Source organism: Stegostoma tigrinum, chromosome 5, assembly GCF_030684315.1.
Source record: "Stegostoma tigrinum isolate sSteTig4 chromosome 5, sSteTig4.hap1, whole genome shotgun sequence".
NCBI lineage: Eukaryota > Metazoa > Chordata > Chondrichthyes > Orectolobiformes > Stegostomatidae > Stegostoma > Stegostoma tigrinum.
In genome coordinates this window covers 43,284,156-43,311,348 of record NC_081358.1, presented here as the reverse complement: position 1 = coordinate 43,311,348, position 27,193 = coordinate 43,284,156, and the positions used below count along the sequence as shown (strand labels likewise).

The following is a 27,193-nucleotide window of genomic DNA, read 5'->3' as shown; positions in this document are numbered from 1 at the left end:
AAAAAATTGAGATCGGGCTCAAAAGGCAATCGTATGAAATAAAAACACTCAAGCACACCAGTTTTGTTCTTCTTTGGTTAAGACCATGTTCCATGTTTAAAGGGTCAAATGAAATTAGACCTGAAACTGTTCAACTGTGGACCAAATCAATACAAATTGTGATTGGGAAAACTTGGTCCATATTGGACCATCAAATGAATACAAACTTCACTGAACAAGAGGTCATGAATCTTTGCTTCCAGACTCAAATATCTGGCATGATCAACATTCGTTTTTCTACGTTTGTTGCACACTCACTCACTTCTTTCATTTCATGCTAATTTAAAAAAAAAAGGGCATTTCCCATTAAATAGTTTTGCCTGCTAAAATACATTATAGCTTAGCATTTCCATGGTGATTTATAATATTTTCTTGTGAAGAATACACAACTAAAATGTTCCCTCTCCAGTGTGGAAATCAGTGCAGGCAATTCCACGATAAATGATGCTTTTAATTCATAATGTTTGACCATTTCCTATACAGGTAAAAGACAGTCTTCATTCTTTTATAGTTGTCATTCATAGTTCAAGAGTTGCAAGGCAGAATTTGCTGAATGATAGTGGTGGGCTGCTGAGTCTCTCACAGATGCCAATTAACAGGCCATATCAGAGCATGTTAGGCTCATTATCTAGTTTCCAGAAATGGAAAGTCTACTCAAATACACTGTGGATTGGGCCACCAGCCTTCTTAAATTGTGGCTGATGCTAATGAACCGGTGATCAGCAGTGTTGTGCAGGTGCCTTTAGCAGGGGAAAAGCAGCTGCTAGGACAGCAGGTATGGATTTAGCTCAGGCATTCACAAAGTGGTTGCAGTGGCGTGATCTCTGCTTGGAGAGATCTGAGCATTGTGATTTACTGCCAGTAAAATCCTTCCCTGGGGAAATACAGTGAGCTGAAATATGCTATAGAAGGAAATTCTAACCTGTAGTTAATGTGATGGACTGGCAACCCAGGGTTGTTGAGGAGCATTGTGAAATACAGTTCAACAAACTGATGTTTTGTGGACTGGTGTCAAATAAAATGCCTTAAAAGCCTCTGCACTGTGTTATCTCTAATTATTCGGGTAGCTCAAGTTGAGGAAAGGATCTACCACTTCACTGAGATAACAAGGTGTAGAGGTGGACGAACACAGCCAGCCAAGCAGCAGAGGAGCAAGAAGGCTGACGTTTTGGGCCTAGACCCTAGGGTCTGATGCTGTTTGGCCTGCTGTGTCCATCCAGCTCTACACCTTGTTATCTCAGATTCGCCAGCATCTACAGTTCGTACTATCTCTGCCACTTCACTGAGCCTGGCCTACAGTACTCCACATTCTAAAGCGAGTTAAATTATGTGGATCATGATCAATATCTTGAAAACCCACTGCCAACCTGATGATAACAACAGCAATCTATACCTGTTACAAGATCTGACACGTAGCAACATATGGAGAAAATAGAGCAGATAGCCAAAATTTGGTTGAGAGATTGGGTTTTAAGGACAGAAGCACAAAAAATGGAGGGAAAACATAAAAAGAGGGAGGAGTAGACAGGTTTAGGAAATGAACGCTAAACCTTAGGAGCTGAAGGTTTGGCTACAACTGATGATGTGATAAGATTTGCAGTTACATAGGGACCAGAATTATAGAAATACAAAGGTCACAGAGCTTTGCAATGGTACAGAAGGTAACAGAAACAAAACAAGGTAGCAGAGACAAAATGGATGAAAAAATACAAACCAAAGCTTAAACAAAAAAATTCACGAAAAACTTGCGCCTTTAATTCGTATGAGTAGTTGTTGTGTGTCTAACTGTAAGTAATACATCAAAATTATTTAGGATCGACAAGCACATTTAAGGCCAGAAGACAAAGGAGCAGAAGTAGGCCATTCAGCCCATTGAGTCTGCTCTGCCATTGAACAAAATCATGGATGATGTGATAATCTCATCTCCACTTTGCTGCTAAAGATACCTTTACTGATTAAAAATCTATCACAACTATGAATATGCTCAACAACTTAGCCTTAGCAGCTATGCGTAATAAATAATTCCACAGATTCGCTACTCTGAGAATAAATTCTTCATCTCTGCCTTAAATGTGTAACCCCTTATTCTAAAAATCAATGTCCCTCCCTGGTATCACCAGAGCGAATGCTGTCTGGACTGCCTTCCAAACCACAGTATCTTTCCAAGGATAGGCCCAAAACTGTTCATTATAATTCAGCTGTGGTATGACTAGTGCCTTGTACAGTTTTATCAAAACCCTCCTTTTTAGACTGCATTTTGTTTCAAGACCAACATTCTATTTGCCTTTCCTATTATCCAATGAACTTGAATGCTAGCTTTTTTTGGATTCATGGGCTGGGAGGCTCAAGTCATCTGTTCTTTAGCTCTCTCCAGCCTTTCCACATTTATACAATTTTCAACTTCTCTATTTTTCTTGTGAAAGTGCATTACCCCACATTTTCCTCGGTTATTTTCCATCTGCCAAGTTTTTACCACTGACTGTACAGTACACATCAATCTGCAAACTCATTGTGTCATCCGCACCACTTGCCTTCTCACCTATTTTTGTGTCATTTACAAGCTTGGCAATAGTACATTCATTTTCCTCATCCAAATCATTAATACATTTTGTAAATGATTGTGGCCCCAGCACTGATCCACGTGGCACATCATCCTCCAACCCAATCCTCTGTGCTAATATACTACCTCCAACTCCACGGGCTGTTACTTTAAGCTGCCCAATGTATGGTACCTTATCAAATGCATTTTGAAAATTGAATTAATAGTCCCTGCTTTTTATATCCTCCAAAAGGATTCTAGTCAATTTGTCTGGCATAATTTTCCATTTATGAAGCTATGCTGACTCTGCTTGATCATATTATATATTGATAAATGCACAGCTACTACATCCTTCATAGATTCCAACATTTTCCCAGTAACAGATGTTAAGCTAAATGGCCTATAGTCATTTTTTTTTGTATCTATCCCTTTGTAATTAAAGGCGTTGCACACCCAAGAATGATTACTAGCGCATCCACTTTCTCTGTAGCTACTTCCTTTAATATCCTAGGACACATCCCATCAGGTCCCTGAGCCAAGAGATAATGGGAACTACAGATGCTGAAGAATCCAAGATAATAAAATGTGGGCTGGATGAACACAGCAGGCCCAGCAGCATCTCAGGAGCATAAAAGCTGACGTTTCGGGCCCGAAACGTCAGCTTTTGTGCTCCCGAGATGCTGCTGGACCTGCTGTGTTCATCCAGCCCACATTTTACTATCTTAGGTCCCTGAGCCAAGAAAGGATCATAGAACACTTATCTCCAAGCTAAACGTTTCTAAAATAAATAAGGAGTTTCCTACATCGATTGCAAGTTACCCATTCCCTCTACATGAAAATATATTGCTACAATGTATTCATTAGGTTTCTTATAACCCTGGCCAGATCAAAGTTGGTTCTGGTCTGGTTAGGAACTTTTCATTTAAGGCAAATGAAATTCAGGAATCTGATGTTCTAATCAATGGAATAAAGCCACAAGATTTTACAGGTTTAAGTACAATAACTAATCTAAACTACCAATACCTATCTTATAATGTAAGATCAAAATTCAATGAGACATTCTTTTAACAAACTTTGGATTGCTCTTTTTTGAGTCCTGCTTTACAACACCTATTCACCCTGGAACAACAGAATACTGAAACATCAAAGGACTGGCATCCCTCTTGGTCCTGTGGGCCTCAGATGAAAGGCCACGTACCAGGTCCCGTAACTCCTGATTACCTCAATTAATTCCAGATTGACTCACTTCCAATGATCCAGATAGCCGAGCTCCTTGAATGTCCCAAAGCAAGCACGGACTGCCCGTTCTACACAATTGTTGAGTCTCTTGGTCTGCTGGGGATCAGAGTTCAAGACTTCTGCCTAGCATCTAGGGTGGTTAGTTTCGTAGTAAATAGTCTTCTTCTTAAATATGAGATAAGAGGTAACTTCATTTTGTTTGAGACAAGTGAAAATTCCACAAAAAAATCCACTCCTCCCTCCAATGGACAGTAGCAGCAGCACATAATACCTAAAAGACGCACTGCAGAAATCCAAAGATCCTTAGATAGCACCTTCCAAAACAAGGGCCGCAGATACATGGGAATACCACCATTTGCAAGTTCCTCTCCAAGCCACTCAACATCCCAATTCGGAAATATATTGTCGTTCCTTCATGATTGCTGGTTTAAAATCCTGGAATTCCCTCCCTAATGGCATTGTGGGTCAATCCACACATGTAGACTGCAGAGGTTCATTACCACCATCTCACGGGCAACTAGGAACAAGCAACATAATGTTGGCCAGTGAGTGATGCCCACCATCCCACGAGTGAACTTAAAAAAAACTGGACAAGACGATATAGCTGAAGTACTGTCTTATGGAGATTAAGCAAATCAGGTATGCCAGCAGCTTTTACAGTTTGCCAATCTTCTGAATCAAAATGAAATCGTATAACGAAACTACCTTGAGAGAAATTAGTTTACCAGAATCATTGCTTCAAAGAGCTAACAGCAGATTATTCAAGACTGTTCAACTCCTATACAAAAATAGACTGAAGAGGTTGAATTTTTCATAATTTTGAGAAAAATATAGTATAATAATAGCAATCTTTCAATCCCAATGTCAGTGGTAACTGGAGGTAAGGCAAGATCAACAGTATATAGCACACAATGGGCTGAAATGATTGTTTGGATCAATGGTAGCCCAATGCAACACATTTCTTGAATTCATCACAACTTCCTTTGAGAATCTTCGTCTTTGCAAGAGACACGGCCTTAGTCAAAGGTTCTAGGGACACTATGAATACTGTGCGTTTCATTTTAATCAGAAAACCTTGTGAACTAGCTGATTCTGAATAACAGTAATGATCCAGAAAATCCAACAAACTATCCTTACTAGGCATGCAGGGCATGCAATGTTCAATCTATTCTGCACTCCAAGTTTGTGGATGACACAAATCAACTGGCTGTTCTCCAGAAACTTTTAAAAGAACTTCCACAGCTTTCCATTCTGGTTCTTTGTCTTTTTTTTACTGACAGCCTAGCTTGAACAAGCTAGAGTAATTGTCTATGAGCAGACATAGCTTCTGCTGAGGCTACCCAACTCCTCTTTCTGTAAGCCCACCTGATGCAAAGCAAATGAAGCTTGTCTAGTTCCAAGGCAACATTCATGGACCATCATTACATGAGCAGTGAAAAAGAGTGCTCTGTTTATAGATTTATCCCTGTGGCCATGGAGAGGAAGTGTTAAAAAGCTATCACTGCAACTTGAGATGTTACTGGAAGGAACTTGACAATCCATGGTTTTTAGCCATGTCTGTATTATCCAAGCTGGGGTTGCAGATCAAATGCTACAATTGGTCTGTTCACCCCAAGGTTACAAACAACACTGATCACCTAGTGTTCCCAGTGTTTTTATTACTCACTGACCTTCTGTAGAAAAGCACCTGCACATGGAAAGCAGGTTGACGGTAGAAGACTTTGTTAAATGGCTTATTGGCATTTATCCCTAAAATGTAACCATTAGGTTGAGCAATGAGAGAAGCTTCAATAATTTGTAACTCTACAGGAAATTAGTGCCATCTGGAAATGAGTTGATGGCAGGGAGTGTGGAAAGAGGACAGCATATTAAAAATAGATCTTTTAAACAGGAATAATTTAAATGTTCTGTCACTTTAAAAGTCTGAAGGGAAACATAAATACAGGTAAAGCGTTAAGCGGTTAATGTCAAGAGAAAATTCTGCTTTATGTAAATTTTATTTTCAATATGAATGCAAGAAAATCTCCTCCGCAATTGGAATGGAACATCACAAGTTAGTTACTTTCAAGATTCTGATGGACAAGAGCTGCTTGGAAATGTTTGCTATAGCATAGAAAATTATTATACCTCAAAATCCTGATACTGTTCTTCTGTTAGGGACTTTTTGGCCACCACGAGAGTCCGTAGTCCTTCTCTGGCCATGTTCCCACACTGTGAAGGTAATGAGTTATTTAATTATAAATAAATACTGTCAGTGTTTCTTTAACTTTGATGTGTCCATCATCTACATATGTTCGATAAGTATATATATGTTTAAGAAACAGTCAGTACAGAACTACATCATTCCAAAAAGCAAAACCGAATATTTGCTGATAATTTTTTTCATTTTCAGTGAAGAGTCAAAAATATCACTAAAACCTGGACCAAAGACAGAAGTTAAGTGGTCAGCAGTTATTGACAAAAAAATTGAATAATCCGATATCAGATGTCATTGGGTAGGAATGAGAGTTTAGATATGACGGTCCAGCCTTTTTGGTGTAGAGTAGGCTGGATAGACCAAAAAGGTTTTTTCTTTCCAGTCAGTCAAAGTTACAGTTTCATGTACAAAAGACCTGCAACAATCTTTCAGTTTATTTTTGGCTGTTGAGTATTTCAGCCATATGAACTTGGAACTGGTATCAAATTAAAGTTGGGGTCAGTAACATTAATTGAACAAAACTAAAACTTATGGTTATAATGTTTTGATAGTTCTCTACAGCTTGCCATGGAACTGGAACAAACTGCCCACAAGTACCTACATAATGAGGGGTAGCATCAACAATTAAACATTGAATGCACGCATCCTGATTATCCTAATAGGCCAGAATAATGCAAATTGCTCATGGTCTGTGAAAGAAATCAAATTGGATATTCTGAATATCTGGTTATAATTTTTATATGCTCTCTAATTAATATGTTTCTCCTAAGTTTTGAAACCCAGTCAAGGAATCAATGGCTGAGAATTCGGAAGATATTGTTTCCTTCGAGCTCTACACTGGCACCTAAGGTTCCAAAACGTTGGGGTGGAAACACAGGCACATTTCAAACCAGAAATGCATTACCCTGTCATATTAGTGCAGGTGAAAAAGCAGATGGTCAGATCCAACACCTTAAATAGGCAAAGTCAAATAAGAGAGCACTATGCCCCTTTAGGGTTTCTCAGTGCAAAATTTAGTTATCCTGAACATATTAGGCTAGTTTTCTTCAGGGAAACCCAGACTTACAAGATTCTTAAACTGACCACTATAGACCAAAAGAGTGGTTTAAGCAAAATACTCACTTTAGCACACAGTTGGAAAGAGCATAAAATCACATACAATTACTCTAAAACTGCACACTGCTGCTGGACACAGCCCAATATGTAACATCCCATTCCCAAACACACTCCATTTTACAGATACAGCCCAATCTCTCTCAACTAACTGTGAAAGGGATCCTGTTTGTTTCTAGTAGCCCAAATTTTAGAAGTCTCTTCATTGACTAGCTCTCCAAACATGCTAATGTGTCCACAGGTCACTTATTTCAAGTACGATTTAGGCCTAATGTCAAGTGTGGATCAGGAAGGCAATGACCTCGTGGTATTATCGCTGAACTATTAATCCAGAGACCCAGGTAGTGTTCTGGGGACCTAGTTTCGAAACCGGGCACAACATTTGGTGGATTTGAATTGTGATCTGAAATTAAGAGTCTAATGATGACCATGAATCCACTGCCAATTGTCAGGAAAAGCCCATCTGCTAATTTCCTTTAGGGAATGAAACTGCCATCCTTACCTGGTTTGGCCTACATGTGACTCCAGACCCACAGCAATGTGGTTGACTCATAACTGCCCTCTGGGCAATTAGGGATGGACAACAAATGCTAGCCGAGCCAACAACGTCCTCATCCCATGAATGAAGGAGAAAAGAGTATTTATAATGTCCATCAATTCGAGTTAATGTAATATTTCTTGCACTCCACTTGGGCTAATTTCCAAACACAATATTTTGAATATGTCTTACCTCTTCTTCTAGCCAGTCATTGTACTGTACAATGCTTGCCATTACCACATCGGCTCCTTTCATGTAGAATGTGATTTCCCCTGAAGAATCATCCTAATTATCAAAACAAAATACAAAAGTTTATATTTGAAATGCCGAAAAATCATTTAAGAAAACAACATACATAGATTAACTTTTTGTTTACTGCCTTCTTCTTTAAATCTGCTTGCTGGCCATGGTGGATCCTCTCCTACTCCTTCATCAATGACTGATCACATCAATGATAAACACCTTTCTGTCACTGTAAAGCACAACGTTCTTCTTGCTCGGTGCTTATTCACCCATTGGCTCTGTAAAAGGTAACCTTTCCCTCAGACTATTCCAATCCTGCATTCAAAACTGGGTAGTCGTGTGTGTACAACTGATGTTGACATTTTTTCAGCTAGGCTAATCTTCTGTCCACTTGAAGCAGGAAACTCTACTGGGAAACATGTTGTAACCTACTGGCTTAATATTAGCCTGGACACTTGTGTGACTGAGGAATGGAATCTATGTACACCACACTGTTAGGTATAATAAGGTCCGAGATACCTCAATATCAACACCCAATCTCACGCTCCAGGAGACATCATAAACATTACCACATCAGGTAAAATAGCCTGTTGGAGGCAAACTCACACCAGGTAAGGGTTCACATTCAGTATTCTCACAGGTAAGTATTCTTGCTAATTTATATTATCTAGGATCATGTGCTACCTGCATGAAGATGAAACAACACATTCTGGAAAGAAGGGTGAAAAACGGTGTATGCATGTGTGTGGAGGAAGCAGCAAAGACAGGCTACATGTGTGATATTTCGGAGAAAGAGATTGATGGTCTGAATGTTTGACATTGAGTTTACTTTAGTCATGCTGAAATACTATAAAGAAAATATAATTCTGTATAACTTCAAACTACAAAGGACTGCAATAATGTTACAAGCTATAAAGCCAAAGCCACAAAGATTTATCAAGACAGCTTATTCTATAGATGATACAAGAATCAAACATGCTTGATTTAGCTATTTGAACTCTTCCTTTCCTACCTAATGATGCTTTGTATCCTTATTCATGTTTGCATTTTACATTTTTCTGGTACTTATGTTAACTGCAGACATAAAGTCTCATGTTTGCTTGAGAAAAAGGAAAATTAATATTCTGTGTCAGTACCATTTCTATTACATGAATAGAATATTTTAGTGTTAGGTAGCTTATGCCCCGGAGCAGCTGTAGACACCTACCATGTCTTTGACACGTGATAACATTCAGACAAGGGTGCTAACAGTTTCCTATGCTGACCAAAAGCTGTAAATGAGCTTTAGCTTAAAGAGGTTCTACAGGATTTAGCACATAATAAATAATTCAATGTTCTAATGCATTTCTGTCTACACTTATTTACGAAACTTACCCTGACAATGATGCCCATTCTTTTGCTTTCAGATGTGAAAGGAAAAACTTGTAGAATGATGAATGGGAGGATTTGTCCACTAGGGGTCTTCAGTTGCATAGATGAGAGGTCTCTGCTCACCAATGTCAGACCCACACTCTGTGTCCATTGCACAAGAGCCACCTGAACAAAGATCAAAGGTCAATCAAATGCTCTGCTTGAGGTACTGAAGATACACACAAACAAAGGATGATGGTGATATCTAAACCAGGGGTCAAATGTCAGACTCAGCATCTACGTGAAGACAAAAATACGCTGTAAGATTATACAGAATGAGCACAAATCTAATATATGACTTATAAATATTTACATAATCAATCTAAAATATATTCCCCTGAGAACACAACAAGAATAAATCATTTGATGTCATAAGCATAACAACATAAAATATATAGAAGTGCAAGTTTCTCTCTTTTTAGATTCATTACACCGAAACATTTAAATGGCTTTTTAACCTACACCGAATGTTCTGTTGCATCTGCCAGTTTAGTAGAAAAAAAGGCAATGATCTCATAGATCACCTGTTAACCTTGGCATGGTGTTAGTCATAATAATAGGAATTCTCAGAACATGTTTAGCCAAAAGCATAAAGAGGTTAATGACTAAGATTGATTAGTAGCCTATCAAAATACCAGGACTGGACTCTGATTTCCAATACAACAAAATGTATTTACCATAATTAAAACTGAAAAGCATGCAACAAAACCCCTTGCTACTTAACATGTCTGAGATAATGCGATTAACTTTATGAATGGCCCACTTCATTGTGACCTTGCTCCTAAAGTAGCATTTTTGCAAACAACAGCTAAATATGACAAGATTAGAACTGTAAGCTTTTCTTTCTAATAATTAATCATTCTCCAAGATCTAAGTAGCATTTTTATGTCACATCAATTAAGATGAAGGTTCTTGAATTTGTATTTTTTTTTAAATTTTATTCATTGGGTAGACTTAATTTCTGCAGACTCATTTTAATGTTTAAAAGTTAGTCAGTAAAATCATTATGATTACAATAGCATTTTTTTGTGGTAGAATAACTTTTGCACAGGATGTTGTCAGCTACAAATGATTCAATACTCAAAGATTCATTTTAAATTTGCTCTGTGAAAGGTTACTATTACAACTTGACCCGCAAATTGTATCTCTGCTAATACACTATCATTTAATTTTATGCCCCATTGTACTAAAGAGTAAAGCATGCTATATTTGGTGACTCACATCTGTTTATTATTGAAGCTTTGCTTGGTTTAACAGCCTGTCTGAATTAGCAGCTTTCACTGCAGTTATCTTGGCTTGTTTTACCTGTCCGAAGATTGTGCATCACTCTGCTTTAATCCATAATTGTCTGGTTAACATGCATCAGACACCAAACATTTAACCCAACATTTAACAAATGACAGGGATGTAGCAAACAAAGGGATTCTATTTGTGAACGTTGCGATTGTAAATAAATTGCAATAAATCTGCCTTTTTTGCCAAAATGAATCAACATATTTACATTTATAAATCATGTTTGCATAAATTTTTAAAAAGTGAGCCATTTCTAAACATGTCATACTAGCAGACAGGTACATAGTATAGAAGACTGAAATTTATTAGTATGCATGTTCCTAATAAAACTGGACTCTGTACTGAATCGAAATTTGAATTTAAGTCATACATTAAAACAAAATTGATATTAACTAAGATAGTTAAGCTTTTCAAAAAATAGTACAGATTGATCCAAGTATGGTACTTTCTATTTACAAATAAGTTGTGAACACAATACATTGCAGACCAATACTTACACCATATAATGCAATGTTCATTTCTTTATTATTTTAGTTTGTTTGGGAATGTGGAGCACGGTATTTATTGTCCATTGCTAGTTGCACATACAGACTGCAATCACATCTAGCAGATCAGATAGGGACAGCAGGTCTCTGGCCAAAGGACATTAATGAAACAATTGAGCATTTACAGCAAACTATATTAGTTTATGGACATTTTCTCAGGTATAAGCTCAAGAATTGTCAAATTAACTGAATTGTATTGCACAACTTGTCATGTAGGGATTTTTGAACTCATAACCTCCAGTTTACTACCATAACCACTAAGCTACTGTACCCTGGTGAGTCTCCATGGCATCGTTCGTGACAAGTCAGCGAGCGCAGCATTTGTAATGACAGGAGCATTATACAAAGCAACATATAATATAACTAATCTCCAGCAGCAATGATAATTGTCTCTTCAAAGAACAGTTTCTCTGCTGTTTGGCAGTGACTAATCTGTTTGTACTCTATTCTTTTTGTTTGCTGTCCACTTGTTTTTTTATGGTGTAGCCAGTAATATTTTTCTTATTTTATCATTGCTCATTTATGACTTTTTCTAGTCACTTTTTTGTGTAGTTTTATGTTCTTTTTTCTCAAGTTCTCAAACAAATAAACTGCTGTAGTGAACTTGTACGTCTCTCCCTGGTTAAAAAGTTGAAGGTTTACAAGAAGATAATAACAGCCATCAGGCTGTTACAATTGTCGGAGCCAACCAATTCTGGTAGCTATCTACAAGATGACACAAGTGAGAAAAAGAGAGAAAGTATGAAGGAAGAAGATCAGGATTGAGATTCATGTTGGAAGGGGTCGAGCTGACATTTGGAAGGGTCAAGAGGATAACACAAATGCAGAGGAGAGAGTAGGTGGTAAGGTGGATGTGTATTAAAAACAAAGAGAAAAATACACGGTGGCTCAGTGGTTAACACTGCAGCCTCACACAGCCAGGGACCCGGGTTCAATTCCAGCCTCGGGTAACTGTCTGTGTGGAGTTTGCACGTTCTCCCTGTGTCTGCGTGGGTTTCCTCCGGGTGCTCTGGTTTCCTCCCACAGTCCAAAGATGTGCAGGCTAAGTGGATTGGCCATGCTAAATTGTCCGTAGTGTTCAGCGGTGTGTGGGTTATAGGGGGATGCTTCAATGGGCGGTGTGGACTTGTTGGGCCAAAGGGCCTGTTTCCACACTGTAGGGAATCTAATATCTAATATCTGTGGTGGAACACAAAGGGCTCATTTGTTGAGTGCTCTGGGTTTTAAAAATTAACTATAATACTCCATGAATTAAGAACCCCCCACTGGATCTGGCTGTTGGTGCATCAAAGAACAATGGGAGTTAAGAGGCTATTTGGGAACATGACAATATAATAATGACAATTATTCTACGTAAACAGAAAAAATAAAAGCAAAAGACAAGGAATCTTAAACAGAAAAACAATTTAGGTGATGATAAAGGAGATTAAATGGAAGAAGAAACTGTTTAAAAAGAACACAAGCCAGGTCATGGTCTACAACAATCATAACTTGGTGTAGGGCAGAATATGGGTGGTTGCGTTTTGGCTAAGTTTAGGGTTATGGGTGTGAGGCTTCAGAGCACTGAATAGTTCCATTTTGAAGTGACAAAGGCAAAGCTGAGGGAAGTGTATAATTAAGAACAGCCAGAATGAATTAGATTTATTTCATATGTTGGAAAATTACAAGTGTATAGTAAGGAACAATATTTATTAGTGCTTGGGGAAGCATGCATGAAGCAGGGTCAGTCAACACCTGCCTCTGAAAAGCAACTTTAAGTCAGAAGACAATGTTTTTATTCTTTGTAAAAAAAAACTGAGGATTAATAAAGGCAAGGCAGCGATTACTTTCTGCAGATTTTCATAAAACACCTGATAGGATGCCACAAGAGATCTATGCCATAAATGACAACAAATGGAACAATGAAAACATAATCACAAACTTAAGTTAATTGAAGGGCCAAATGCACTATACTACAGTGGTGTTTTACAGATTTATTCAGGCAGCTTTCATTTGTATACATATGATTTGGTTGGGAAAGTTGAGGAGAATCCAGCTAAATTTGCTGACTGGGATTTGAGAAACTGTGATGGGAATTGTGGAAAAACTGCTGGAAGAAAGGCAAGATGATAGGATAAACAGATCAGTGGCTCTGACAGCAGTAATTCAATGCAGAGAAATACATGCAAGACATTTTGAAATCTCACAAACTGCTTAAAAACCAAGTTTAATTTATTCATACTTGGTGACAGCTCCAAAACACATCACACAACAAAAAGATGGCAGCTACTGAACATAAAAGGATAAGTTGGCTGCGAACATTTCAGTGAAGCCACAAAAGAACTACAGAGAGCTGCAGTGGTTTGAAAAGAAATTAATGAAACTCTGTTAGAGACAGCATTACTAAATTCTCAGCTATCCCCCACAAAACAAAAGGGATTTGAACGAGGGGTAATCAGAGCATTTGCATTACCTAAAGAGACTCTCAGCCACAATCATGTGGCTGAAGGTGACTTATTTAAATTACCTTCAGTCATACAGTTTTTGGCTTCTCCCCTGACTCAGTCTGTAACACCAGAACAGAAGAGAATGAATAGCTCCCAGCTGAGATAACTCCCACCTCCAATCCCATTTCTTTCCAAAGTCTGAGCTCTGGAAAGAATCCTGTATGTCACCCAAATAAATCGGTTCTCAGTTTACAACTACCCTCAACAATGGTAAAGCACTGTAAAAAGCACTTCCGTGGACAGCAAATAGAAAGGGCCTCCAGCGGACACTGACTTAGTAGATAAAGACCCATGTGAACTAATGCCAATATATCCTACTTCAAGTAATTTGAAATTTTGCATTACTGTCTTTCTAATCCTCCTTGGATGTGCACGCAAACGTGTGTTGCAAACCACTGCCTATAAGTTTTTTTAAAAAAATAAAGCCTTCTTTGTTTTTACTTAAGGAATTTGCTGTGGGTCAATTTTAAATTGGACTCAGCAAGCAGCGATGGGGGAACATTTTGTTTAAAAAAGGTAGAGAAAATATGACAAGAAATTAAAAACTAGCTATGTTCTGGACAGAAGAGATCAGTAAAAATAATTCAACTTACTTCTCCCTCTCATGCTCGTGACAAAAGTGATGCGTAAAGGAATCATGGCTTAGGTGGTAATATTGTAAATGACCATAAGCAGTTCACAGGATCATGACAAATAAAGAATGACATTAAGCCACATAAGGAGGTGTTAGGTCAAACAGCCAAAGTTTGGTGAAAGAAGCAATAATAAGGAGTTTCAAAAGGAGGAAAGTGAGGTGGAGTCACAAAGAGGTTTAGGGAGGGAATTCCAGAGATTGGGGCCCAGGTCATACAAAGGCAAAATTAATGATTTTCAATTAATGAGGCAGTCAGAAATCACACCACTTCTGTGCAAGGTCAAGAAAATGAGTATTATTTCTTAGAGATAATGGGAACTGCAGATGCTGGAGAATCCAAGATAATAAAGTGTGAAGCTGAATGAGCACAGCAGGCCAAGCAGCATCTCAGGAGCACAAAAGCTGCTTTTGTGCTCCTGAGAATGCTGCTTGGCCTGCTGTGTTCATCCAGCTTCACACTTTATTATCTATTATTTCTTAGAGATTGGTCTATATTTGAAAACTGCATTCAGGTAAACTATTTTAAAATTCTTGATGCTTAGTCTATCTGTTGGGTCTACAATGATCAATAAGATTGTACAATGTAGACAACAAGTTGCTTTCCCAAAAGAATGACTCAAACTTTGTTGGGACGTTCCTTCCCTCCTTGCTGTTCCTAATATACGTTCAGTCTGATAACAACACATCTATGTCTTCTCCTGATGACTATATGGAGCCACAAAATCGGAATTAGGCCATTTGTCTTTTTAATAAAGAAATATTTGAAGATAAGGAGATTATACAGCCTTATTAGAGAACATTGCTTTCTGTTTGGATTATTTGCCATTAAGCAAATTCTTGCTCGGTTTTTCCTTCAAAGACATTTTTAAAACAAACAGGTAAGTATGTGGCAAAGGATTAAATCACACTGAAATTTAAACATGCAATGAGATCAGTTGTAAAAATGACTTGTGAAGATGTTATAGAAACAACTATTTTTAAAGAACACATGTTCGATTTCAGCTTGTTTCCAAGCTAAATATATGAAGGCATAATAGAAATGCACTCTAACAAACTGATATACAAACACCATTGTATGTTTTATCTACTAACCTCTGGTAAACCGGATCATTTTAAACTATGTTAATTCCACTGTTATCACCTTTTCTCAAAACTCCGGCTTTAATAATTGTTAAATGTATTGTAACTTACTAACATATTCACATGATGATAGTAATTTATACTTTTGACTTCTTTGATTTTAGTTTCTCATCCCCTCAGTGTTTTCCTACCCTCATAACCAGTGCCCTAGCTGTGGCTTTCCCTCATCAATGGTGAAAGGGCTTCGTGTTGAATTGACAGGAGGTGTGCTCTATTTATGAAGTGCTTCATCTGCTGGCTTAATTAGAAGCATGAAACATAAGCAATGGCTTTGAACTTCAGTCTGCTTTATGAAATAGGAATTGACAATAGTTTTACAAAGTGATTTTAAACATTTTGTAGCGTACTAACGTATTTGCTTTCTCACATAAGGAAGCCCCTTTATGGGCATTTCCTCATTTTACCCGAGATGTTTTTCTTTGATTTTCAGATGTCACTTGATCCGCTGTGCATTGTCAATACTTGCTTTCTGTCCTGAACACAGATTTGGATAGAAAATGATTCATGATAAAGCTTTCAGGAAATAGTTAACACAAAAAGTATTTACAACATGATGTGTCACTTCCACATGGCACTGTTGGGATATAACTGATGTGATCTTTGCTCAAGATAAATGTGAACAATTTTTGCAAGCGTAGTGCATGTTTAAATCAGACCAGATATTTACCAGAAATAAATACCAAATAAGCCTATATCAAACCCACTTTTATGTTTTTAATAGTCATCAAAAGAGACAGTGGCTCATTTTGAGAAAAAAATCTATATTTTAAACTGATAAAACTGTAATGAAGGCAAAGTACTGTAGATCACAGCCAACACTGGCCCTTACAATGCTAAAATATGAACTGCTTCTTGGAGTGGCTTATCCATTGGTAACTTGTTCAACAAAACACTAAACAGGTTTGAACCTCCACTGGAGTGCTGGTAGACTAATTGGCTGTGTATAGTCATCACAGATGAACCTGATCACACAGTCCGTCAAACCATGAGCATTTCTAACATTTTGCTCGATAGCGATCAAGAGAGTGGGAACCCCTGGCCAGTTCTCAATTCCTAAAGGCAAGCAAGTATTAAGACTAGGTGTAGCACTCCTTGCCCTTACTCATGTTGAGCTCAGCTAATTCAGCACAGATCAGGGCATCCAATACAAAATACTGTTTGCCTGGTTTAGCTATTGAGTGAATGAATCCACTGAGATGACGGACCCAATTAATTAATTTTAAAATTCTGATTTCGACAACATAACTAAATTTTCACCCCCCACGTTTTAAGTACTGCTCAGTATACAGTAGTGTTTCTTAAAATATTGCTTCATGAATTATATGTAAAGTGCTGTTACTTCATTGTAATTCTGCACAAATCTTCTCAATGCTACATTTAAAATCAATAAGAGAGTAAGGTGAATTGTTATTCCGATATCAAAGTGAAAGAAAATGCAAATTATTTCCAGCTTATCATTAGATACGGTCTTGAATATGAAACAGCATTGCAAAGTATCATAAAAAAATTGTATAAAACATCCATTCAAAATGTATCTTGGAAGATTAATTTTAAATAATTAGGTGTGGAATTACTTTGAAGTTAATTAAATAGGCCAATACATTTGCCTGGAAGGCTTCAAAGCAATCCAATAACATATGTATGGATGGTTAACAGAAAATACAATGCTTGGTATACAAAATATACAAATAATAATTAAGTATTTGCCTTTTAAAGAATATATAATTTTTAGATACTGGTGACATTTAAACTTTCAGGTTCTTGACACCTGCAACATGAAATTCATTAAAAAGGTGACTTTTATAGCTCATTAATTGACCATTTCACACAATATTCCCTATAAGACACTAGATGGCGACTTTATTGCAGCTCAGCAAAATAAATTTAGATTGTCCCAAAATACAGAAAAGTAATATTCCACAATGAAATGATTATTAAAGAAAAATTCCAAATTCATTACAACATGGAATTCAGCTGAAATTCATATAATTGGCCCAGTAACAAACGTTAAGTCCAAGTGCAGATGAAGAAACAAGTACAAGACAATTGAGATAGCAAGGTGTAGAGCTGCATGAACACAGCAGGCCAAGCAGCATCAGAGCAGCAAGGCTGATGTTTCGGTGCCTAAGCCCGAAACATCAGCATTCCTGCTCCTCTGATGCTGCTTGGCCTGCTGTGTACATGCAGCTCTACACCTTGCTATCTTAGATTCTCCAGCATCTGCAGTTCCTACTATCTCTGAAACAAGACAATTATGCATCTGTTTTGATACACATTTGTAAAACTTTTATGTTTAAAATATTGATATCAGTGCATTTAATCATTTAAACCATCGTGTCACTGACCCTTTCTAATTTTGTGTCATCTAACATTGTGTGAGCACAGACAACAACAAATGTTTTTGAAACCTCATTTATTTTTTGCAAAAGATGACATGAGAAAGCAGCTGCACCTGCTTTAAATTGACATGATCAGTCATGATTGAAGCAGGTTTTTCCCCCGTTATTTTGCTACAAACGATCAACAGCAAAATCCCAAATAAACATACAAAAAAACGACAAAAAAGCAAAACTTAATAACACATTTGAAATATCACCTTGAGTCCAGACTTAAAACAGCCTCAACACTTTGATGATTGAAATATTGCTTTTACAGTTGAGTAGCAGTATATTAGTTTTAATGTGAATCCTGTTATCTGTTATTCAAGTTGCTAAATTCAAATCACTGATTTATCAAATGTCTATATAAAACTTAATTTTTGAGTCACTAATGCTTCAGTCAAAAATATTCAACTAATTTCAAAACACGAGGAATCAAATTAGAATTAGCATTTTTGAAAAATATTAGTGTTATTGAATAAAGTCTGAAAGATATTTATTTCCCTAGAAAATTAGATGCAGTCAGGCAATGGTCAACTGTTTCAGTTACAATTGCAATGAAAAACAGTTGACAAAGTGTCATCTGCGCATCATCTCATTTACTATGCCCATACTTATTATCAAAGTACACTCTAACTAAAGAGCAACTTGATTGTTGACACAAGGTCTTTTTATAATTAAATCAAATATTATTTGCAGAACTGTCAAAATTAGATACTAATAAATTTACAAGTTCATCATAAAATATTGCAAAATTTTGTTCATAATTTCTTTTTAGAATTTTTAAATTCACACTGTCTTTAAATTTAATAGAACAAGGAGTTGATGGCGATATGGAAAACCCCACATCGCTATTTATTTTGTGAGGAGTTATTTTATGAGAATAACCAGTCATTAAAGACTGCGGCCAATCATTCCCCTCTTGCCAAGAAGGATCAAAGGTTTTCAGAGGCACTGTTTAAAGCATGCCTGATATTACTAGGCTTCTGACCTCTGCACTTCATCCACTTAGTTTATCTCCTTTTATGCTTGACCTTTACATTAGGTCAGTGCACCTTTCTGTATACTAAGAAAACTTATTTGTTGGATATATACTTAAGATCATATTTGACTGTAATATTGTTTTTACAGTCTATGCTTGTTTATTTGCAGACACAGTGGCCTTAATTCAAAACACCCATATGACAGCAGCTCTTGCACTTTCACAACAAAATTAGGTATTGATTACATATCAGTTTTAAGTAAATTTCACACTAGCAATAAAACAAACATAACCTAAACAAGACATCCGAGTCTCAGTTACATATGTATCACATGAAACCAGTTTCTATAGTTAATGCTGAATATATCAATATTACAAAGGGCTCAAACTCCAAGTTAAGAAAAAGTGTACACTCACTGCCACTATACTATTTGTCAAATGGTTTTGCTTTCAAATTTTTTCATCAGCTTAAATAGAATAAGGCAATGGCAAAAGAAGAGTCTGAAACGTTTGTCAAATATTAATATTAGAACATGCAAATTCAAATGAGAAACACTTCAAGAGTAAAAGATTTGATTTTTAAGGTACATACACTGAAGTAAAAATGGATATTGATATCACATTCAAGAGAACTATTTCTTATGGTTTATCAGATCACAGCTTTCATGTTTATTCTCATAACAATGCAGTTAGAAAGTTCAGAAATATTAAAATTGCATTTTCATATGCTTGAATTTTTGGATGACCACATTTTTGTTCTAAAGCTTCAGTTAAGGTATTCGGGAAGAAGTTAAAAATTAAAGAAGCAAAAAATGAAGTGTAAAAATACACACAAATCTAGGCATCCTTGCTCCTGTGACATTAAATTTGATCGTTCCTAAAAATCCCTAATCTCCAGAAGTCCTTAAGGTTAACCCTATTTCTGACTTGGTAGTTCATGCAACCTTGTGTTGAAGCTCAGCTGACGTTTTCACTAAGCAATCGTCACTGCTGGGCAAGTCTCATTAAGAAACTGTACACTTACAAAAATATCCTGTCCTTCAGTATGATCTTGGGACATAATTAGACGGAAGAACACGGTTTACAAAAAAAAACAACTGGCACAAGTAAATGCAAATTTAAGTTTTATATGGTTAGCAGATGAATTAAAAGCCAAAAGAAATGGAACTCATTACTGGAGTGACTGAAGAAGAAAAATTAAAAACTGAGAAGTACAAAACAAACCACATAAAAGAAACGTTAGAGATAAGAATGAAAGCTGGGGAGTCAAGAAAAGTAGCTCATCATTTCAGATTTTGTGTTTCAGAGGTAAAAGCTCAGGTAAAATATATTTTGGTTGAATTGCTTTATTCCTTCAAGGGACGCAAGTTCAAATTGTTGCTTTCCTTTTAGTTGTTACACAAACATATGAAACAGAAAATGCATTCATCATTTACTTCAGATTACAGTGAAGCCAAAAAAGAAAGCTTTGTCTGACTAAAAAAAAAACACAGACAAATCAAAATGTAAATTTATGTGAACCAGAAGGTATTGTGCATAAACCTACCGCTAGGTTTACAATACTCAAGGAATTTAGTTACACCTCAGGCTTATGCAGATTGTTAGTTGCTCTTCAGTCAACACCGAAGATGAAATAGGTGCCAGTTGCATCTCAGTTAAGAGATAACATTACTTAGGAAAATCTCATTCGGCCAACAGTGAATAATTTAAAAGGGAGACATCAATTGAACAATTTGCTAAATAAAGCTTTAGGACATAATAGAGAAGCAGAATTTTTCAATAAAACATGCCGTTAGAATTGTGGTTCAGTAATTCTGAAACATTGGCATGATCTATCATTCCAAGTACAAAAATATTCAAGAAGTTAAACAATGATTCACTCAGATTTTCCCCTTTGAATTTCAATGCATGTCATTCCAGTGTACGCTGCATCAATATGGGTCCTTAAAATTCTGAACAGGCTTTGTCTCATTTCAAACATTAAATATTTAATCCAGTCATAATTTGATTCAACTTGTTTGCCATTTTAAAGCCAACGCTTGCGTTCATGAACAACGTAATTCCAAACTTATTAACTTTCAGACAATTGAAGTATCTCAATTTTTGCAACTTTATAAGCATAAATTGCTAAATTAATATAGAAACTGACCTCATCAGGACTGGAGGCTTGGTAGGTGCGATTTTCATCACTGAAGTCCTGGTCAGCCTCAGTATATTCTGTTTCTCCATTTGCCCCTGCACGTGACTCATAGACAGGTGTAACATTGTGACACAGTGCAATGGCTTTGACAGCTTCATGTATGCGACTGTGAACGGACTTGCGAACCTTTGGAGCAGATGAACTGGTCTTGCTGGATGCAGTAGTACTCGTGTTACTTCCTAGCAAATAATTCTGACAGCTATTTCCCTTAGGATAAAAATACATTGAGTCAAATTTTCCATAATTTTTCAGGCAATTTAAACTCCACTTCAGTGCTGGAATAGAATTTGCTTAACATATTGGCACCAATAAGGAATAGGGTGAAAAATATGTGCCTGTACAATTTGTAACTCAATTTATATCATATGGTTCCCACCATAAATACCAATATTAATAAACCTGTAACTTCATCATTTCTCCAACGGTTACACACCTGGACATGCTCTTGGCAAACATATCCTATGTCTGTTATCACAAAATTAGTACTAGTGGACATTTGACACTATTCACACACATTATGCTTCGCTGAAATTGCGGTGACAAGAAAACATCAACTCCTACCTAAGATTAGGACTTTTTGGCAAAGGTCAAAATATACCTGTGCTAAAGGCACTACAGGGATGAAATCTGTTATGAAACTTGAATAAATTTAGCACACAAGATCAGCATGGCCTTATTTTCTTAATAGTTTAAAGTATGCACTCTGTTTCTGAGCATGTTAATAAAAGGAGCAAAAATATACACACCTGTTTCTTCACTCTTGTTTAAGTTTTTTTAAAAAGAAACATATTTACTCTCAAAATCTATATTAGCCTCAGTGACAGGAATAGATGATCAGTTCAAGCCATCGACTCATTTTTTAAGAAACTAAAATAAATTTTCCAAGAGGAGTATTAAAAGCTGTTTTCTGCCCATCTTGCAAAATTTAAAGTTTGCCAAAAGCACAATTGAATGTTCAAAACACCTATACTGAAAGAAACAGATCCATACAATGAACTCTTGAACTTGAAGGTACAGTGTATAAAAGTACAACCTTCTTTTTTTCTTATATAAATAATACTTAGCAAACTTCACTGTTTTGAGATCTCAATGTTTATCATAAATGGATTAAAACTTTTCAGGAGTCATATTAGACATCTATTCAAATTAGATTTAAATACACAACTGGTGCCAACAGTTGAATAATAAGCATGATTTTACAAAAATTAGAAGCAATATAATTGCCAAGCATTGAAAACTTCTGTTAAACAAAGGATTGGCAGCTTTAGTAGACCAGTACAGCAATCAACTTCCTTTCAGCACGTAAAAATGTAAAACTTTGTATGAATATATAAATTTGCCTACACACTGTAGCAAACAACTTAACCTTGGGTCACACCAACCTCACAGAAGCTTTGGAGAGGGCAAGGAAAATACAAAATAGCAGTGAGATATGAACTGACATCTCATCAACCAGCATTACAAATTTTACTAATGAAATCCTCCTCCTTATTGAAGGACAAGCAAAGGAAAAGGAATGTTTTAATAACTGGAAAGGGCTTTTTATTTTCCAAAAAATACGATTATTTTTTAAAAAGCCAGAGGAATTTCTCAATAAATCTGACAGACAAAATTATACACATATCCCTCTGTAACAGAAACTTTAAAATTCTTCTCATTTGTCTCAACATACAGTAAACAACAGGCAAAAATAGAATAAATGACACAACCTCCATAACTCCTTTGTCACATTAGGTTGTTGGAGTCATGCTGCGTCTTTTACAAGCACCAACTCTGCACTGTCATGTATATAAGCTAATACTCCAATAAGATCCAGCTGCTTCTGACAGAATTTATCTCCTCCAGTGAAGCAGATCATTTTCCATTATTAACCTCCTACCCAGTGAAGGCCTTCTGGCCAGGATGTGAAATGGCATACACCCCTGATCCCACCATCTCTATCAACTACTTTTCTGTTAACTTTAAGCTGATCTTACCTCATCCCATTTTAACCACTCTCGTTGGCTGGGTGTGTTAAATTACTGAACCGTGAACTTTCTGCCCATCAAATTACAGTGCTGCCTAATAAACGGTTTAACTTTTTACTCATCTGACAGCCTCTTCAGTTTTTGGAATAAGGCTGCATTTACATTCTTCAAATGCTGATGCCACTGTAACTGCAAATAAATTAAGCTGATTTACTCATTCTGCATAATGCTGCGTATATAAATACTCGCAGAATTTACTTCCACACAAATTTCATTAAAGGTGATGCCCTGTGTCACAAAACATTTCCAATGGGGAAATATAATCAATTTACAACAGATCAGGTAGAGTAAACCTAGGACACTATCTTATTGCATTAAAAAAAACTGTGGACGAAATCAATGTTAAACCAAAAAAAGGACCCTGCTAACTGACTGACAGCTATAATAAAATTAATTGTGTTAGATACACCATTTACATCACACGCTCCTCTCATAACAAGAACTATGACTATAAGTTAAAAATTAAACCTATCCCAGGATACAGCTGTAGTGTCCAGGATTCATTATTCTTTTGTCCCATAAATAAACTTCTGCTTTCAAAAAAGAGTTTAAAATATCTCTAACAAAAAGAGGAATCACTCTATTATCTTACCTTGTGATGTCTTAGCTTCATAATCCCTGTTACCAGGGAAAATTGTACTTATAGTATCTTTCACAACCTCAGGATGTCCCAAAAGAGCTTCAATATCAATAAAGTCTCCTAAACATGTTTACTTAATTTATTAGGCTTTCTCTTGTACTCTTTTCAATTGTAGGGACTGTAGGATCTGTTTTCAACTAGGTATTTCAACATATAAAACACCACTGGAATCGTTAGATGAGATGTTCACTTGAGCCAGCAAGCAGAACCACCCACAATACAGCTACTTCATCAACAGCAGCCATGGTTCTGCATAGAGGAGGGGCTGGCAAATGTCTCAGAAAACAATGGCTTAATTAAAAAGTCAAATAAATATTTAGGCACAATTGTAGCTTGTATTAATGCAAGCACCTACTGGACAGATAAATCCTTGTAAAGAGTTCCGTAAAACTTTCATGGCCTGAGGCATACAATTAGAAGTTTTGTTCCTTGCAAAGATGGCAAGGAAGCTCAAGCTGTTGTTGAATTTAACATGATAGAATTTGGGCTTCAACATTTCATTTTATATATATTACAACAGTAACAGAATAGGTAGTAGGCTATCCAAGACTGACGTTAATTTATCAGACACAGAATATGGCACAAAATGGAAGGTGCAGATAGGGAGAGACCACAAATAGACAAAATACCCAAACGAGTTCCAAGATATGATCACCCACTTTGGACCTGAGAAAGACTGATCAGATTATCCCCCGAGAAACATTAGGTGCTGTACATGAGAATATACATTTAGGGATATAATAATTACCAATTGCTAGGGCATAGCTACAGAAAAAATTCAAAAGTGAAGAAGTGATATTGCAGTTATACAAAATCTTAATCAGACACAATCTGGAGAAACAGAGTCAGTTTTGGGCACTGTAGCTCAGTATAGATATAATGGCCCAAAAAGGGCTATTAAAAGATACAGGTTTTAAAGGGTTAATTTAAGAGGACAACTGGCATTAATTCAACATGTACTCCTGAATTTAGCTGGTTGAGGAATTATTTGATTAAGATCTTTAAACCGATAATGATATTTGAAGGGTCATGAAACCAAAAACAAGAGGCTACCCCTTAAAATTATAGTTAGGACATTTAGGAATGAAAACAAGAAACACTTTTTCCTTCCGCTGGAGAGATTTGGAATTTGTTCTGCAAGAGGCTTTGACGCTGGGTATTTTGAAAAATCAGGTCATGCTGATACATTTTTGTGCAGTAACGGCATCAAGATATACAGAAAATACACTCGGTGCTTTAGGGAGTTGAAACACAGATCAGTTATGAATAAATTCAGCATCAGAACCTGAAGGGGTTTGACAGTCTATTCTTGCTACTATGATGCTGTCCTTAGATTGATAAAGTTTTAAGCTTGTTTTAAGTTTGCGACTAACCTTAACTTTGACTTGAGACTGAATTAAAATGCTTGCTTTGAATGAAATTAGTGCATTTTCCCAATAAAACCATTGCGTTTGCATACCAGCTATTCTAAGGATTGGAAAGTACAGGTGGTACACAGCATTGAAGTGCTTTACTGATAATGGTTTTTAATTTACTTGTGGAATATAGGTGTTGCTGTCTGGCAACATTTATTACCTGTCCCTAGTTGTCCTTGGGAAGGCGGCTGTGAGCTGCCTTCTTGAACCATGCAGTCCATGTTCAATAGGTCGACCAACAATGCCATTACGGTGGAAATTCCAGAATTTTGATTTGGAAGTGACAGTGAGGAAAGGCGATGTATTTCCAAGTCAGGTTGGCGAGTGGCTTGGTGCAGAATATGAAGATGATGGCATTCCCATGCATCTGCTGCCCATGTCCTTCTAGGTGGAACGGGTTGTGGGTTTGGAAGGTGCTGTCTAAGCAACTTTGGTGAATTTCTGCAGTACATCTTCTGGATAGTAGGCACTGCTGTGACTGAACGTTAATGGTGGAGGGAGTGGATGCCTGTGGATGTAGTGCTAATCAAATGGGCTACTTTGTAGAAGGTGGACAGGTACTGGAGAGTCAGGAAGTGAGTCACTTACTACAATATTCCAAGCCTCTGACCTGCATTTGTAGGCACTGTGTTTTTGTGGTCAGTCAGTTGAATTTCTGATAAACCCAAGGGTGATGATCAGCATTCAGCGATGGTAACATTACAAATGTTTTGTTAAATTGCCAATCGGGCATAATTGCCTGGCATTTGTGTGCTGTGAATGTTACCTGCCAATTGTCAGCAGAAATCTAGAAATTGTCCAAATCTTACGGCATTTGAATATGGGTTATTTCAGTATTTGAGTCATTGCAAACGGTGAGCTTTGTGCAATCACTGGCTAACATCCCCCGCTTCTGACATCATAACTGAGGGAAATAATGGAGGTCATAGATGAAGCAGTTGTAGATAGTTGGGCCTCAGACAGTACCCTGAGGAACTACAGAGACATCCTGGGGCTGAGCTGACCAACAACCACAACAATTTTCCTTTGTGTCAGGTATGACTCCAATCAGAAGAGTTTGCCCCCTATTATCCAGTGATTCCAGTTTTGCTAAGGCTCCTTGACACCACACTTAGTCGAGTGCAGTCTTGATGTCAAGCCTGTCACTCTCATCTCACCTGTGGAATTCAGTTCTTTTGTCCATGATTGAACCAAGTCTGTAATGAGATCAGAAGCTGAGTGGCCTTTATGGAACCCAAACTGAGTAGATCATTGCTGTGCAGGTGCTGCTTGATAATACTCTTGATGACACCTTCCATTGCTTTACTGATGATTGAGATTAGACTGATGGGGCAGTAATTAGCCAGGCTGTATTTTTTCTTTTTTTTTTTTACGTAGACGATATACCTGGGCTATTCCAGATTGTCGGCTAGATACCAGTGGTGAAACTGCACTGGAAGAATTTGGCAAATTCTGGGACCCAAGTCTTCAGTGCTGTGGACAACCACAGCATCTAATTTATGCACAGTAATGTTCCATTGAAGAGAAATTAGATAAATCACGAGTTAGCCCAGGGGTAAATAATGGCTAGGGTGTACACGCTGAAATCTGCTACTGTTTCCAATGGTTTCAATATCTTTTTAGACCCTTTTTGTACCAGCTGATTCTGCTGTCCTATGCATTTAAAACTAAATAAAATGACATATTATCTTAACAGAAGGTGAGTAATGTTGAAGACGGCATGAACGGATTTCATAATATTGAGAACGTGACAAAAAGTACTGATTCTGATGCATTGGAGTCGTCAGTAAATTTGATGTTGGTTTCTGAAAGACCTAAACTCTGGTATCATTATTTACCAAACCACATCACAAACCAACAAACAGATGTATCTCATTGTTTTTGTGCACAATAACAAAAGGTTACAATGCAGGTAGAATAATTAAAAGGCTAACAGAATGTTATATATATATATATATTTTAGTTTATAGTTTATTGCAAGAGGAATTTAATGCAAATGCAGAATGTTATGCTTTAATTATACAGGGCAATGGTGAAGTCACATATGCATCTATTGTGGAGGAATCTGTCACCTCATTTAAGCAAGGATGTAAATGCACTGGAGGTAGTCTTGAATGAGTGGATTGCCCTATGAG

The 27,193-nt window shown here is 36.9% G+C and overlaps 1 protein-coding gene across 2 annotated transcripts in view; it reads right to left on the bottom strand.

Moving 5' to 3' along the window:
* The window catches only part of atp9b (ATPase phospholipid transporting 9B), a 384,890-nt gene that overhangs the window by 48,948 nt on the left and 308,749 nt on the right, over window positions 1-27,193 (bottom strand). For both annotated transcript variants that reach the window (XM_048529464.2, XM_048529465.2), the window contains 4 exons: window positions 20,926-21,183; window positions 9,283-9,444; window positions 7,858-7,950; window positions 5,945-6,028 (listed from right to left, as the gene is read on the bottom strand). In XM_048529464.2, the coding sequence (XP_048385421.1) occupies window positions 5,945-6,028; window positions 7,858-7,950; window positions 9,283-9,444; window positions 20,926-21,183 (597 nt within the window). The remainder of the gene's footprint in view (window positions 1-5,944; window positions 6,029-7,857; window positions 7,951-9,282; window positions 9,445-20,925; window positions 21,184-27,193) is intronic.